Source organism: Gopherus evgoodei, chromosome 11, assembly GCF_007399415.2.
Source record: "Gopherus evgoodei ecotype Sinaloan lineage chromosome 11, rGopEvg1_v1.p, whole genome shotgun sequence".
Lineage (NCBI taxonomy): Eukaryota > Metazoa > Chordata > Testudines > Testudinidae > Gopherus > Gopherus evgoodei.
This window is the reverse complement of record NC_044332.1, coordinates 71610004-71624599: the sequence shown is the minus strand read 5'-3', so window position 1 is coordinate 71624599 and position 14596 is coordinate 71610004. Positions and strand designations below refer to the sequence as shown.

The following is a 14596-nucleotide window of genomic DNA, read 5'->3' as shown; positions in this document are numbered from 1 at the left end:
TTCAGGCACCATCCCTCAGAGCTCCCACTGGCCATGGTTCCTGGGAGCTGCGGAGTTGGCGCTCGGGGCAAGGGCAGCACGCAGACACCCCTTGGCTGCCTCTGTGCCTAGGAGCCAGAGAGATGTGCCAGTCGCTTCTGGGAGCCGCGCAGAGGCATGGCAGGTAGGGAACCTGCCTTAACCCCTCCGTGCTGACTGCACTTTTAGCAGCCTCTTAAAACCTCCCAGATTGGTTTCAGTAGCCATTGGGAGATCAATTCCAATTCTGGGAGACTTCCGGCCAATCCAGGAAGATTGGCAACTTTAACTAGGTGCCTATCTGCATCTTTAGCTGCCTAAATATCTTATAGAATCTGGCCCTTCTGCACTTAGCCTAAGTCAGTTTTGAAAATGGAACTTAGGCCTTGGCTACACTGGAGAGTTGCAGCGCTGGTAGTGGCTTTATAGTGCTGCAATTTACTCCCCGTCCACACTGGCAAGGCACATACAGCGCTGTATCTCCCTGGCTACAGCGCTGGTTGTACTCCACATGGACGAGAGGAATAAAGAGAACCGCGCTGGTGCTGCAGCGCTGGAGTGTCAGTGTAAACAGCGATTAATCTTACTACGCTGTAACTGACCTCCGGAATTTTCCCATATTGCTTTTAACAAAAGAACTCTCTTTGTTTTGTTGTGAACTGGGGCTCCGGGAGCTGCTTATCTAAAAAACAAACCGAGCTATTGTTTGCTCGAGCTAGTATTTGCTTGAGGAGAGAAACAGGGGGAGTCCTTCGGAGCAGCTGCTTATCTGGTCTGAAGGCTATTTGCATTTAAGAGTGAATGAGAGAGGGGTGGGGGAGGTGGTCGGAATTTGCAAGGCAGGAAGCTGACACAGTGTCGTCTCCAAAAATCCACTCTCTCTCTCCTCCACACTCCCTGTCACACTCCACCCCACCCCTCTCTTTTGAAAAGCACTTTGCAGCCACATGAACGCTGGGATAGCTGCCCATAATGCACCACTCCCAACACTGCTGCAAATGCTGCAAATGTGGCCACACTGCAGCACTTTCCCTACACAGCTGTACGAAGACAGCTTTAACACCCAGCGCTGTACAGTTGCTTGTGTAGCTAAACCCTTAGGCATTTTTGAAAATTTTACCAAAAGGTATTAGTATATGTAAAATATTGCAAAATACATCAAAAGTATTGTGTTTTATAAGTGTCATATTATACATGTGCTTTCAAGTAGTTATTTTCCCTGTGACTATTAGGTACTCAAGTATGATCAAGTGTTTTAAAACACATCCTGAGATTTAAATGGACCATGTTATTGTTTAGTCTGCAGAAGAGAGGAATGAGGGGGGATTTGATAGCTGCTTTCAACTACCTGAAAGGGGGTTCCAAAGAGGATGGATCTAGACTGTTCTCAGTGGAACCAGATGACAGAAGGAGTAATGGTCTCATGTTGTAGTGGGGGAGGTTTAGGTTGGATATTAGGAAAAACTTTTTCACTCAGAGAGTGGTGAAGCACTGGAATGGGTTACCTAGGGAGGTGGTGGTATCTCCTTCCTTAGAGGTTTTTAAGGTCAGGCTTGACAAAGCCCTGGCTGGGATGATTTAGTTGGGAACTGCTTTGAGCAGGGGGTTGGACTAACTGACCTCCTGAGGTTCCTTCCAACCCTGATATTCTATCATTCTATATTTAGGTTGCAATGCAAAGGTTTTCATTGCTTACCTTGAGGTTTGGTGTTTGGGTCTGATCTACAATAAATCTCATCAAAATGTTAAACTGCTGATCAAACGGAAAAGAATCCCTGTTCAGAGAGAGGAAAAAAGCTTTCCATTATTATTAGAACAAACACATTTTAATACATTTAAACTTACAGAAAAAAATTACTAAAGAATCACAGAAATAGCCTTTAAATATTAAAACATTCTGTAACCTTTACCTGTGTTTGACCAGCTACCAAATGAGTTGAATATCACAAATGTAAATGTGTTGAATGAATTATTCATTAACACTGGTGAAATCTGCCAAATCAATATATTCACAGAAAACTACTCAGCCCATATTATGTACATCCTTCCTGCTTTTGTGACCCCTGTTCTTCCTTTCCCTACTTTATGTTGCTTTTTCATTTTCTCATCAATAGCAGATCATGGTTTATCTTTTCCTGAGTTAGCTTCAGTGTTTGATTCCTCTTTTCTTGCCCTCTCTCATCTCCTTCTCTTCAAGTGGATTTTAAAAGCCCTGTGCAAATTAACCTTTCATGGTGCCACCTCTACCAGAGTGTGAAAATGTGGTACATGTGACATCCTTGGCTAGGCAGAATGCTATAGTGGATTGAATATGCATGCTAGGAGGCAGGAACACCTGAGTTCTTATTCTCATTTTGCTACTGATTTGCTGGATGTTCATGAACGAGTTTAAGATGCTCAGTACTTAGTATTAAGGCACTATTCGTTTTCTGAATAAATGACACGTGTTCACCATCCAAGCTGGGAAAAATAAAAAGTGCAATCAAACGTTAATTATGAACACAAAGAAACAAAGCACATTAGATGTCAATGTTCTTTCACTTTTAATAATCTAAAGTGCTAAGAGCAAGGTAAGTAATGTATGTTTGCTGTTATTATTATTATTTGTATGACTGCAGCACCTAGGAGCCCTAGTTGTGGACCAGGACGCCATTGTGCTAGGCGCTGTACAAACACAGAACAAAAAGATGATTTCTGCCCTTGTTTTCTAAATATATGAGAAATGATTCTACTCTCATTTGCATGGATGTAAATCAGAAATAACTCCATTAAAATCAATGGAGTTAAGCAATATAAAATGAGAGCAGTTCCGATGAAAATCTGGTCCATTATTTTAACCTGATATTGGGGACTGGAATCTGCTTTGTTACGTTGGCGAACATCCAGACTAACTTCACTGGGAGGTTTGTCCAAATTGACACAGGGTAAATCTGGTCCATCTCTTGAAGCAAAAGTGGGAAGCATGGTTTCTGAAACCATCCATCCATAAAACAAAGCAGGCCTAGGAGGTGCACCACCGGTGATGGATTAAAGCATCTCTAGAACTTTTGCATACTGTACCTTGTTACATCCAGAGCTTTCTGAACTTTTGCCTGCACAGATCCTAGCAAGTCTGCTCCCATTTTCTTAAGTAACTGTGTCAGGAGAACGAACAGCCAATCTTGCAAGTCGTCTTTATGGATGATGATGAAATCTACCAGGGTTTCTAGAAACATGCTGAAAACCTACAGATAAATGCAAATTTCAAAAAGGGGAAATTACGTTTTTAATCAGAAATGATCACAAGAGAAAGTCTACAAAGAATCTGGGGTTTAAAATGATTTTGTTTAGAGTCAGTTTTATGAATGAATATTCTCAGTGAACATGTTAGCACTAGAAATCACTGACATTAAACATCCAGGATATGCCGTATTAAAATGTCACACTAAACAGATTAAGGAAGAAGGAATGAATACACTTACTCTCTGTTGTGAGTTCCACCGCAAAGCAGGCCATGCAACAAAACAAACCACTCATTAGTACACATAGTGAATCAATGCTGACTGCTCTGGTGCAATTTTTCAGTGGATTCATAGATGGCTTACAAAAACTTTTACAACATCTTTCTTTTTTTAATCATAGTTTTTTAAATATCATACATCTTGGGCCAAATCCAGTCTCCTTACTCAAGTGAGTAGGAACTTTAAAGCCAACAGGCATACTCAAATGAGTAAGATAGCAGGATGAGGTTTGTTTTTTAGATGTGTATATATGTGTATCCCTTTATGAATTTATGAAATGAACGTTTTTTTTCTATTCATTTTTTCTCCCTCCCTCAATTCATTGCAATATCTATGGCACAATCCCAGGAGCTCCCCCAAATGCTAAATAAATATATTCAGCATGGATGAGCCCCTGGTTGCAGTGACGGGCCAAATTATGATCTCAGTTGCATTGGTGGAAATCTTGAGTAATTTACCTGATGTTAAATTTGTGTCATAACATAATGAAATCAAATTGCTATGAAGTCAATGAAGTTACCAAAGATTCACACCACTGTAACCGAGAGCAGAATGTGGTCTACTCTACAACAGTCTAAATCTTTTCACAAGTTGCAAATGTTGTTGCAAACATAAAGAGTCACAACTGACCCTAGCGATGCCATATCGAACAGAATTTTAAGAGCCAAAATGTTGATCTCTTTTGCATGAGAACTGCCAAGCAGGATCAGACCAGTGGCCCATCTAGTTCAGTGTCCTGTCTCTAATGGTGGCCATAACTAGATCTTCAGAGGAAGGTCTGCAGTAGGCACATATGGAATAACCTCTCCACACAGGAAGTTTCTGCCTGACCCCCACCAGTTAGTGTTGGTTTACTACATGCCCTGAAGCACTAGGATTTATTAACCTAATTATTTCTTTTAACCCGTTTTAACGTAACTGTGGATGTTCTCATCGGGTATATAAATGTCTAACCTTCTGGCCACAATGTATCCCAGATCCCTCAGTGACAAGATCTGTCCCAAGCAGTGTTAACTTTTTCAGAAAAAAATGAAGGGGGATTATATACACGCCCCTGTTCCCACACCTTCCTACCCCTACTTGCATGGGCAGAGTGCCACACAGTCTGAGAGTGGTGTGTGTGTGTCCTGGAAGGTACTCAAGACCCCGTTAGAGAAGGAGAGATCGGTAGGTCTATGGAGATGATCTTGGCCCACTGCTTGGAAGGACGGTATTACAAAGATACTGAAATGCTCATATGATTAACGTTGCTTTAAATGTAAAGTCACCCTGCAGTTTCCATACTGCTGCTTAATACATATAAACGGCCATTCCTACTGTACCAAAGCCATGGCTATTTAGGGCTTCACAGATGTCACTGTGCTCTGTATCATGGACAGTTACCACAGGAACAGAAATAAAACCCAGATCCTTCTCTTCCAAGGTCTGGATTCTGCAAGGTGATAAGTGCCTTGAAAGGGGCTGGGCATCCAACTCCCAGCAACTTGCAGGATTGAGCCCCTTGGAGCACAGAACCCCACCACTTAAACTAATGCAGGGTCTGCAACATGCGTGTCATCAGTTCCAATTCCATCCAGTAGAGTCATAGGCACAAACACACAATTACCCAGATCCTGACAACACAACTGTACACATTGTAAGGGAAGAGAGTAAGCCAAAAATGCATTACCTTGCTGTGAGGGTCAGCAAACATGCGCGTAAAGATCTCACATAGCCGTTTTAATTCGACTCGGCTACAACACACAACAAAACATTATATTAAAGCTAAATCTTTTACTCACAACAGAGTAGACTAGAATTGTCATTGAAAAAAGATGGCAATCTGCTTTTTCAAATTAGATCTGATTGACCTAACTTATGTCAGCATATAGCCGCAGTAATTACATTATTTGTGTGTGTCTACACTTTGCTCTTTTGTGTGGGTGGGTGTCTTTACCAGGAGCCTTTGTATGGACTGTACTGGCAATGGGGGGCATTGTCATATGGCTCCTAAAAGCCAGTAACAGTGGACGTAAGCAAACAGTGAATCAAGATAACAAAAAAAGAGTAGAGGAGTTCTCTGTGGGCAGAATTCTCCATGGGTCCCTGCTTTGGTAGAGCCAGTACATGATATTTTTAGTGCTAAAACTCCATCGCAAATGTTGCAAAGAATATTGCCCAAATCCTAAGGTCCTTATCTGTCTTCCTTACTCAAGCAAAACTTCCAGCAGAGCCAGTGAGAGTTTTGCCTGATTAAAGAACAAATGAAAATACATGAATAAGCTGGATGCTGGGTTTTTTTGACAACGCTATATTGTCCTCTCAAACTAGAGAGAACGGGTGAATGCAGGGAGAACTCCAGTTCAGGTCAGGATTATAGGCTTCCTTTCTCCACAAAAAGGGTTTCGTCCATAGACCTCCAACCATGCAGATAAAGCCAAAACAAACCTCAAAGAGTAGGAAAGGGTACATGAATAGTCTAGAATTAGTGTGACCTTTTTAAAGGCAGCTTATTTATAAATAATAGGAGATATTTTCACACAAATAATGGTATTCTAAGCATAAAAACTGATGCAGATTTTAAGAGAGCGTAAGACAAAGATGACAGTCTCCTGAGAAGACAGAGCTGGATGCGGAGGAAAGCAGTCCTTGTAATACTGCCAAAGCAAGCTGTCAGCTTAATTCAGTGTTGAGACTGCACTGTTTCCAGAGAAACGAGAAAAAAACTCCAAGTGACTGCTCTGCAACTCTCGCCTGACCCGATAGGGATTGCAGCTCCCTCGGAATGAACTCCTTTTTATTTCCCTAATGAAATGTATCTCCAGACAAGGAATACATAAGGACAGCTATTCTGAACTTCCCTATTTTCAATGCACACTGTCCTAAGGTAATAATACAGGTTCCAAACTAAAATAAACAGCTCAACAACATTGTCTCGAGGGACTTGCTGGCCCTGGCTAAATCCAGTAGATCTAATCAGGATGAGTTTATAACAGAAGGACTTTAGAAAATTGTAAAGAAGCAGTTAACGTGGGTACGTATAATGAAACTCTGACACCATCTTGGACCCCGCAACCTTTCCACACACAGAATGCTCACTGAAGAGAACGCATGATTAAGGCTGCAAGTCTTTCACGGAGGTCATGGAAGAACTGTGGTGCTGCTGGCGCCCCCTAGCTGGAGGAGCAACAGCGGCAGTGCCTCGGACTGTCCCCGACTAGAGCAGCAACGATGGGGTAATGGGCGGCTCCCACCCCCAACCCCTGGAGCAGCAGCGGGACCCTGGGCTGCCACCTCCCCCGACCCAAGAGCAGCTGCGACCACTGGAGCACCCCTCCACCAGAGCAGCAGCATCTGCTGGAGCACACCCCCCTATCCCCAGTACTAAGATTTAATTGGCTGTATTTTTAGTAAAAGTCACAGTCAGGTCACTGGCCATGACTTTTTGTTTATTGTCAGTGACCTGTCCATGACTTTTACTAAAAATACCGGTGACTAAATCGTAGCCTTACGCGTGATCAAACCCTATTCAGCACGGAGAACTGAAAAAGGACCCTTAACCAGTAAGTTCAGAAAAGTAAAATATCCCCTCCCTTATTAAACTTGTTATATAAATTAACAGGATGGGTTTATGGGTGTTGCAAGTGCAGGGCCAGCATTAGGGGCTGGCAAACTGGGCAACTGCCTGGGGCCCTACGCCACAGAGTTCTCCACAAAGCTAAGTTAGAGGCTTCAGTCTGGGGCAGTGGGGCTCTGGCTTCAGACAAGGCTCTCAAGTCTCACAGTGAAATGTAAGTGTAATATTTATATTCCAATCGATGTATTTTAAAATGATAGAGTCAGCAATTTTTCAGTAATAGTGTGCTGTGATGCTTTTGTATTTTTATATCTGATTTTGTAAGCAAGTAGTTTAAGTGAGGTGAGACTTGGGGTAAGCAAGACAAATCAGACTCCTGAAAGGGGTCCTGTAGTCTGGAAAGGTTGAGAACCGTTGCATTCTGGTATAGCAACAAGTGTAAATGGGAGAACAACATTTTAAAACCCTTACAAAATGACCAAGTTTAAAAAGTTTTTACCAGGCCATGAAAAGATGCATCTGTAACCTCAAGTCTACGCCTCCATATGTAAACTTCCTAGCACCTCCTACTGAGTGCTATAGGTGTTCAAATAAATGATTGGAAAATCTTTTTCCAATGGTATAAGTGTATTTTTTCCACCCTCTCTATTATCAGTCAGAACACAGCACTGTTCTCAAAAACATTTTTGCTTAAACTGCTAATTAGAACAAAACCACAAAAAACTTGTAAGTAACTGAAAAAGACCCTTCAGTGAAATATTTGCCCTGCTACCTAGCTACAGTTGTGGAATTGTTACCCAGACAACTGCCATTTCTAAATGCACTTAAAACACTTTTTTATAATATTCCAAAGAGCAGATTTTTTTTAAATGAAACTATTTGTTAACATGTTCTCTTCAACTCAGCAAGTCCACAATAAAGCCACATGCAAACAACTTGCTTACAAATACTTCCACCTTAAATGAAATCTCAGTCAGTCTAAACAATCTTCACATTCTTACAAACATTCTTCTACCCCATTATAAGCTACATTGTCTATATGAGGCTCAAATACAATTTCCACTCTAACAACTGTAAGCAGTCACAAATAAATTGATCGAACATACAGAACTACTTGACCCCATTTTTAACACGAACACCTTGCTTCCTTTCACTGTATGTGGCTAGCATTTGCTTCACTGAAAAGTTACTAAGCAGTCTGCGATCAAAGGCACATACATGAGGTATGCAGCTAAACTTCCTGAAATATCTGAGTCACATGTGAAAATGGTAGCACACTCTGGTTGTATCAACATTAGCATTTTGGCAGGAAATCTCTCACCATTGTACTGCCACAGACAGCAGCAGTGGGAGTGCTCAAGTAGATGGGGACAAGCTGAGAGAAGTGCTCACCTGCCTGTACTACTGTCCCAACATGGCTACCACCAGGTAGAAGCTCTATTGAAGAACACTGGTGCAGGCAAGGCCTCAATGGAAATGGCTACACTGCAGCTAGGAGCATGTCTCCCAGCCTGGGTAGACAGAGTCACACTAGCTGTGCTCGAGCCAGCATGTTGAGGAAAGCCATATGGACATTGTGGGAGGTGTGACAGCTTGGGCTAACCATCCATGCTCAGGCCCAGAGGGTCAGGTGGGTTTGGACTCTGGCCGCTAACCTGAGCCACCATCCCTCTGCAATGTCCACATCGCTATCGTTAATGGACTAGCTAGAGAGGAGCTAGTGTGAGTCTATCCCACCAGGTCGGGGAGGCTTCCTCCCAGAGGCAATCTAAGGCCTATGAAAGACAATATGTGTCAGCACAATATGAGATAAAAATACTGAATTCTGACTGCACCATAGCAAAACAACACTAATGGCCACCATTACAAAGCTAGGAAGATCACCTCAGCGTCCTCTGGCTCTTCAATAAATTCTGAAGGCCTATGAGCCCTTCTTTTCTCTCCGACCAGTTGGAACTGGCACAGTGGTTTAGGACCTCAGCCACATCTTCAGTTTGTCGTAGATAGTGTGGAATGCCTCCATTCCTAGAACCATATGAGCGCTCGGAGCAAGCACTCGATGCGTCGCTATTAGCATCATCATCAGAATACATCCCATACGGCTCATATCTTCTTCTCACTGGCTTTTTCTGGAGGAGGGAAAAAAAACACAGTGAGTAAACTGTTTATAGTTATATTAAAGCAGAGGAAAGGATGCTCTGCCTGTATTGCCAGTGAAGGTAGTTTGAGGCTATTGTTAATAGCGGCACAAAGGTAAAATGTCATGGAGCACCGGCCTGTTTATCTTACTCATTCTAGCAAGAAGAGTCCCATTGATTTTGAAGGGAATACACAAGTGACTGATGCTCCAACAAAATACAATAAATGATCCAATAGAAATGTTAGCTAATGCCTGATGAGATAATGTGTTGCTTTTATTGAAAACAGTGGACATTTCCATGGTTGCAGATTGACAATACAGTTTTTACTTCAAGCAAATTCATTAAACATGAAGCTGATTCTGCAAATAAACATTCTGATGGAATAATAACGAGAGAGAGAAGGAGATAAGAGCTAAAGGACCATTTCTGCTCTGTCATACGCTGGTGTGAATCCACAGTAGTTCCACTGCAGTCAGTGAAGTTACTGCAGGTTCATACTGCTTTACAAGAAAGCACAATTTTGGCCCCCCCTGTGTTAATTTGGGCTAGGGTTTTCAAACGCACTTAAGGGAGTCAGACATCCAAATCCCATTCATTTCAATGGCTTTGGGGTGCCCAATTCCCTTATGCACCTTAGAAAATTCTAGTCTTAACACTTAGCAAGAAATACCAGCATAATTTTGACAATGTGCCAAATTTAAACCTGTGCAATAAACACTAGAATAAACCTTAGCAGGATACTACTGACTATAAAACATAACAGAAAAGGTCACCTATATTCTTAGATGATTGCTACAGAATTCCTTTCTGAGGGCCAAATCCTGCAGTTGTTGTGTTTGCAAAGCCAATGAGACTTTTTGCTTTCACTAGGACTTCAGGGTTGAGTTGTTCTGAATCAGCTCGATTGCAGCATCATGGGGGGTTTTGCAACAGGAAAAAAAAAAAAGGTGGAAAGTAGAAATAAAAAGTCAAGAAAGCACTAGTACCTTGCTCCTGGAGTCTCCTAACAGCTGTAGGCAGGAAAATATTGAAGGGTGGGAAAAAGCACAGAGAATTATGTCAGAAGCTTATGTAGGGATTGTTCTTGCAACAAAAACGTACAGCGAATGCGTCCTAGCAAATTAAAAACACAGTTTAAGCAAAAGAAAAGAAAAATGGATTTATAATGTCTGCCTTCACTTTCCTACTGCTGCTCCTATGCCATACTCCTAATGCAGACAAAGTTCCCATTACAGAGTTTACCTGCACAAAGAATATGGGATCAGGATTATACCTTTGCTAATGGCTTCTAACAGCTGAAGATCTATATACACCCGCTCTGTGTTTTACATCTCAGGAAAGCTGCTCTAACTAAATACCAATTTTTGAAACTGTCAGTTGTCCATTAAAGAAGGGAACATATTACAGAGTCTTGAAGAGAGACACTAATGCCAGGAAACAATTACATACAGTATAGCTTCATTTAACCAAACTCCAATTCAGCAACATCTCTTTTTTGCTCCTGGAACTGTACAAATACCTTGGATGTCTCTTGAAGCTCAGCTTGTCTCAAGCCAGCTGGCTGGTTCCCCTTGCATCTAAAATCCTATTTACCCAAAGGTTTCCTGTGTTATATGAGATTTTCAGATAAACAGGACTGTACTGTATATAGATTCAAAGTATGACCATCTGGACAGACAGTCTGCCTCTCCGGGTCAATTTCTGCTCTCTCACACATGAGCACAGGAATAAATGGGAGCTGCACACATGTACCAGAGGTCAGAACTTGACCCATAGTGTTTTCTTCAAACTTGATTATTGGGATAATGCCATCTTCGGAGAAGCTCCTCTCCTTCCCTAACACAACAAAAAGAATACTCCTTCTGTATACAAGGCGGCTGGATGGAAGCTGGCACTGCACGGCTCTCCCACAAGGAAGCCAGAACTGGCTTTGTAAAGTGCCTGCTGTGAAAGGATTGTCTAAAGAGCCTATGAGCAAGAAGAGCAGAATGGGGCACTGGGGAGGAGGGAGACTACAGGATGAAGTAATTGGTGTCCAGATACTGATCAGACTAGATTTTAAAAGTCACAGCTTCTGGAAAGAGAATATTATATATTGATGCTTTTCAAACCTAACAAGCCTCAAAGTGGTAAGAAGATAAGAGGATACACAGGGACTGCCCTTTAAACTTTCCAGGATTGCTTTTGATTATGTTACTACAATATATGCTGTATTCCTTACTCTGTACTTCCCTATATTATGTATAGGGTATGTTGTCCCTTGTGGAGTAAGTTACCTATAAAATACATGAAACATTTAAAAGGACAATCCAGAGTGACTGTATTGGCATTCAACCTCAGAGACCAAAATGAAAATTTGGCCCACAAAGTCTTTAATTTGCTTAACAAACACAATACAGTAACTCCTCACTTAAAGTTGTAGTTATGTTCCTGAAAAATGAGACTTTAAGTGAAATGATGTTAAGCGAATCCAATTTCTCCCATAAGAATTAATGTAAATGAGGGGTTAGGTTCCAGGGAAATGTTTTTCACCAGACAAAAGACCATATATATATTAATTATACACACACACACAGTATAAGTTTTAAACAATTTAATACTGGCACACAGTGATGATGATTGTGAAGCTTGGTTGAGGTGGAGGAGTCAGAGGGTGGGATATTTCCCTTACTGCTAAATGATGAACTACCAATTGGCTGAGCCCTCAAGGGTTAACTCTCTTACTCCGCAAGGCAGCAGGAAAGGAGGGAGATAGGCGTATTTCCCCTTTAAGTACACTGCCTTGTTAATTAGATCAGCTTGCTGCAAGCTCCCTGGGTCCTGAGCCCTGTGTCCCCCCTGCTATATGGAAGATGGAGTAAGCGGGGAGCAGGAGGGAGGGGGACACCCTGACATTAGCCCCCCTCTTCCTTCCCTCACCCCTCCTCCCCCGCACAGCAAGCAGGAGTCTTGGAGAGCAGCTCCAAGGCAGAGGGCAGGAGCAGCACATTGCAGTGCGGGGAGGGACAGCTGCAATTGCTAGCCTGCTGGGCAGTTGCTGCACAGGGAACTTAGGGGAGTGGGGAGCTGATAGGGGGGCTGCCGGTCCACCCTGGTTCCAAGCCCCCCACCAGCTAGCTGGAATGGGCTGCTCTTCCTGCAAGCAGTAGACAAAGCAGGTGGCTGCTAAATGAAGTTAGAAGAGAGCATTACACAACTTTAAACGAGCATGTTCTCTCACTGATCAGCAACGTAACCGGGACAACTTTAAGTGGGGAGTTACTGTATTTAGACCACTGACGGCAATGGCACAGCCTACATTCTAACACCTTATTTCTACATTCTACTGAATTCAAACTTTTATTAAAGTTTTCTGAAAGAGGGATCTTAAATCAGATCAGCAGTTCTCAAATTAAGTTGCTGGTGGTCTGTGATGATTTGGAGTTATGTGATCACAAATGGGAAGGAAAACAATCTGAGCAATAGTGAATAAGAGGGGAGGTGGTCTGCCCAATTGCAAATGGGGAAAGAGATGTCCATGAAACACTCTCTCTATGGGAATGTGGTCCACAATATGGAAAGGTTTGAGAACCCTGCATTAGATACTTCAAGAAATCCTTTCATCATCCCTACAGCTTAGGTCTCTGGAATCAGGGGCGGCTCCAGGCCCCAGCACGCCAAGTGCGTGCTTGGGGCGGAAAGCCGCAGGGGGTGCTCTGCTGGCACCGCGGGGGCAGCAGGCAGGGTGCCTTTGGCGGCTTGCCTGCGGGAGGTCCGCTGGTCCCGCGGCTTCGGTGGATCTCCCACAGGCATGGCTGTGGGAGGTCAGTTGAAGCCGCGGGACCAGCGGACCTCCCGCAGGCAAGCCGCCAAAGGCACCCTGCTTGCCGTGCTTGGGGTGGCGAAATGCCTAGAGCCGCCCCTGTCTGGAATTACCCTGTATAACACACAGGACACAGTGGTATCCACATTACCCTGCACAATGATTGCTACTCTCATTCAGCCTTCCCTCAAAAAATCAGAAAAACATATGCAGAAAAATCAGGTAAATGTGGCAAAAGGAGAATGTACGCTTTCTGGATGAACAGCAGAAATTCGCTGGATTCTGCCACAGGAGAACTTTCGCTGCAATAAAATTCAGGCATGCATGAGAGTTTAGCTAATGCTTGCAAAGGGAAATAACTCAGCAGGGATAAGGGAAATCAAGGGAGATTGGGATAGAAAATACAAAACAAATTGCCTCTGCTTCTAGGGGCACAGTAAATAAACACGTTTCTGTTTTACACTAATATTGAACTAGACATAAGCCAAGCTATTAGCTGTTCAAAGTGTTCAACCAGATGCCAGAAATACTGGGCAGAGACATTGGTGCAAATCCCTGAAAAACTGCAAAGGGATCTAATGTCCACACAGAGCAGACAGGACCCAGGTTTTTTAGGGTTTTGTCCAAAACATCGCCATGCAATTTACTGTCTAGGGCTTAGTTAGGACCCTCGTCCTTCCAGGCACTGAGTATCCTCAATTCCCTCTAGTGCTCAGCACCTCAGAATACCGTCCTCAAAAATCAGATTAAATTAGCCCTTTGTCTTTAACCTATTCCTCATCAGTGACACTAAAGCATCTCTGCTTGTTGGATAACAACTATTGAGGATTAACTAACTTCCATAACGAAATGTAGCAAGGGTGCCAATACATTCAAATGCAAAATACAATTATCAAACACTGCCACAGTGTCAGACATTGGCACATTTAAAACAATGGCTATTAAAAAAGAGAACATACGTACAGGTAATTTTAAGCCACTTTCTGGTGTCGGTAGCATTTTGTATTTTTCCTCTTACCAGTGCATCAGCCACAGCAGCCTCCAGATCTGTGCTTGAGCTCAGGACTCGCATGGCATTCACAGAAGCAGGCATCCTGCCTGGCTGTCCAAGTCCAAACCGGTCTGCACAAAAGACAACATTGAAAGAGATTGTTAAGTGAATTCATATTCACTCTGAATCCTAATAAGATGTCTGGCAGGGAACGCCCCAACGAAAGGTTTCGGGAACCCACAGTGCCATTTCATTAAATGTTATTTTATCCATCACTCTGACACATGTAGCCGCTATGGTATATAAAACAAAAATACTACAAACAAACTCCAGTACTTAAGCTACCAGAGACACTATGTTTGATTTTCATAGGCATATTTTACTGTTGCGAGACAAGTGGGAAAGGAATCTATTTTTCCTTTTATTTTCTTCTCTCTCTTTTTAAATTAACTCTTTTCTACTTTTACTTTGGTTTCATGAGTCACACAGATATGGGACACAATCCTGCTCTTATCAAAATCAACTGTCAAAATTTCATTGACTTCTCTGAGGCAGAATCGGGTCTCCAGTTCCATTACTCACTAATTC

General features: G+C 42.6%; 1 protein-coding gene across 40 annotated transcripts in view; it reads right to left on the bottom strand.

Annotated features, from left to right (window-relative positions):
- Nucleotides 1-14596, bottom strand: part of CLASP1 (cytoplasmic linker associated protein 1) — a 292383-nt gene that overhangs the window by 64195 nt on the left and 213592 nt on the right. For 23 of the 40 annotated variants that reach the window (XM_030581023.1, XM_030581025.1, XM_030581022.1 and 20 more), the window contains 7 exons: nt 14036-14139; nt 10202-10225; nt 8959-9203; nt 5188-5251; nt 3480-3482; nt 3079-3242; nt 1715-1793 (listed from right to left, as the gene is read on the bottom strand). In XM_030581023.1, coding sequence (XP_030436883.1) covers nt 1715-1793; nt 3079-3242; nt 3480-3482; nt 5188-5251; nt 8959-9203; nt 10202-10225; nt 14036-14139 — 683 coding nt within the window. The remainder of the gene's footprint in view (nt 1-1714; nt 1794-3078; nt 3243-3479; nt 3483-5187; nt 5252-8958; nt 9204-10201; nt 10226-14035; nt 14140-14596) is intronic. The other 17 variants (XM_030581028.1, XM_030581043.1, XM_030581042.1 and 14 more) reach the window with 3 other exon arrangements.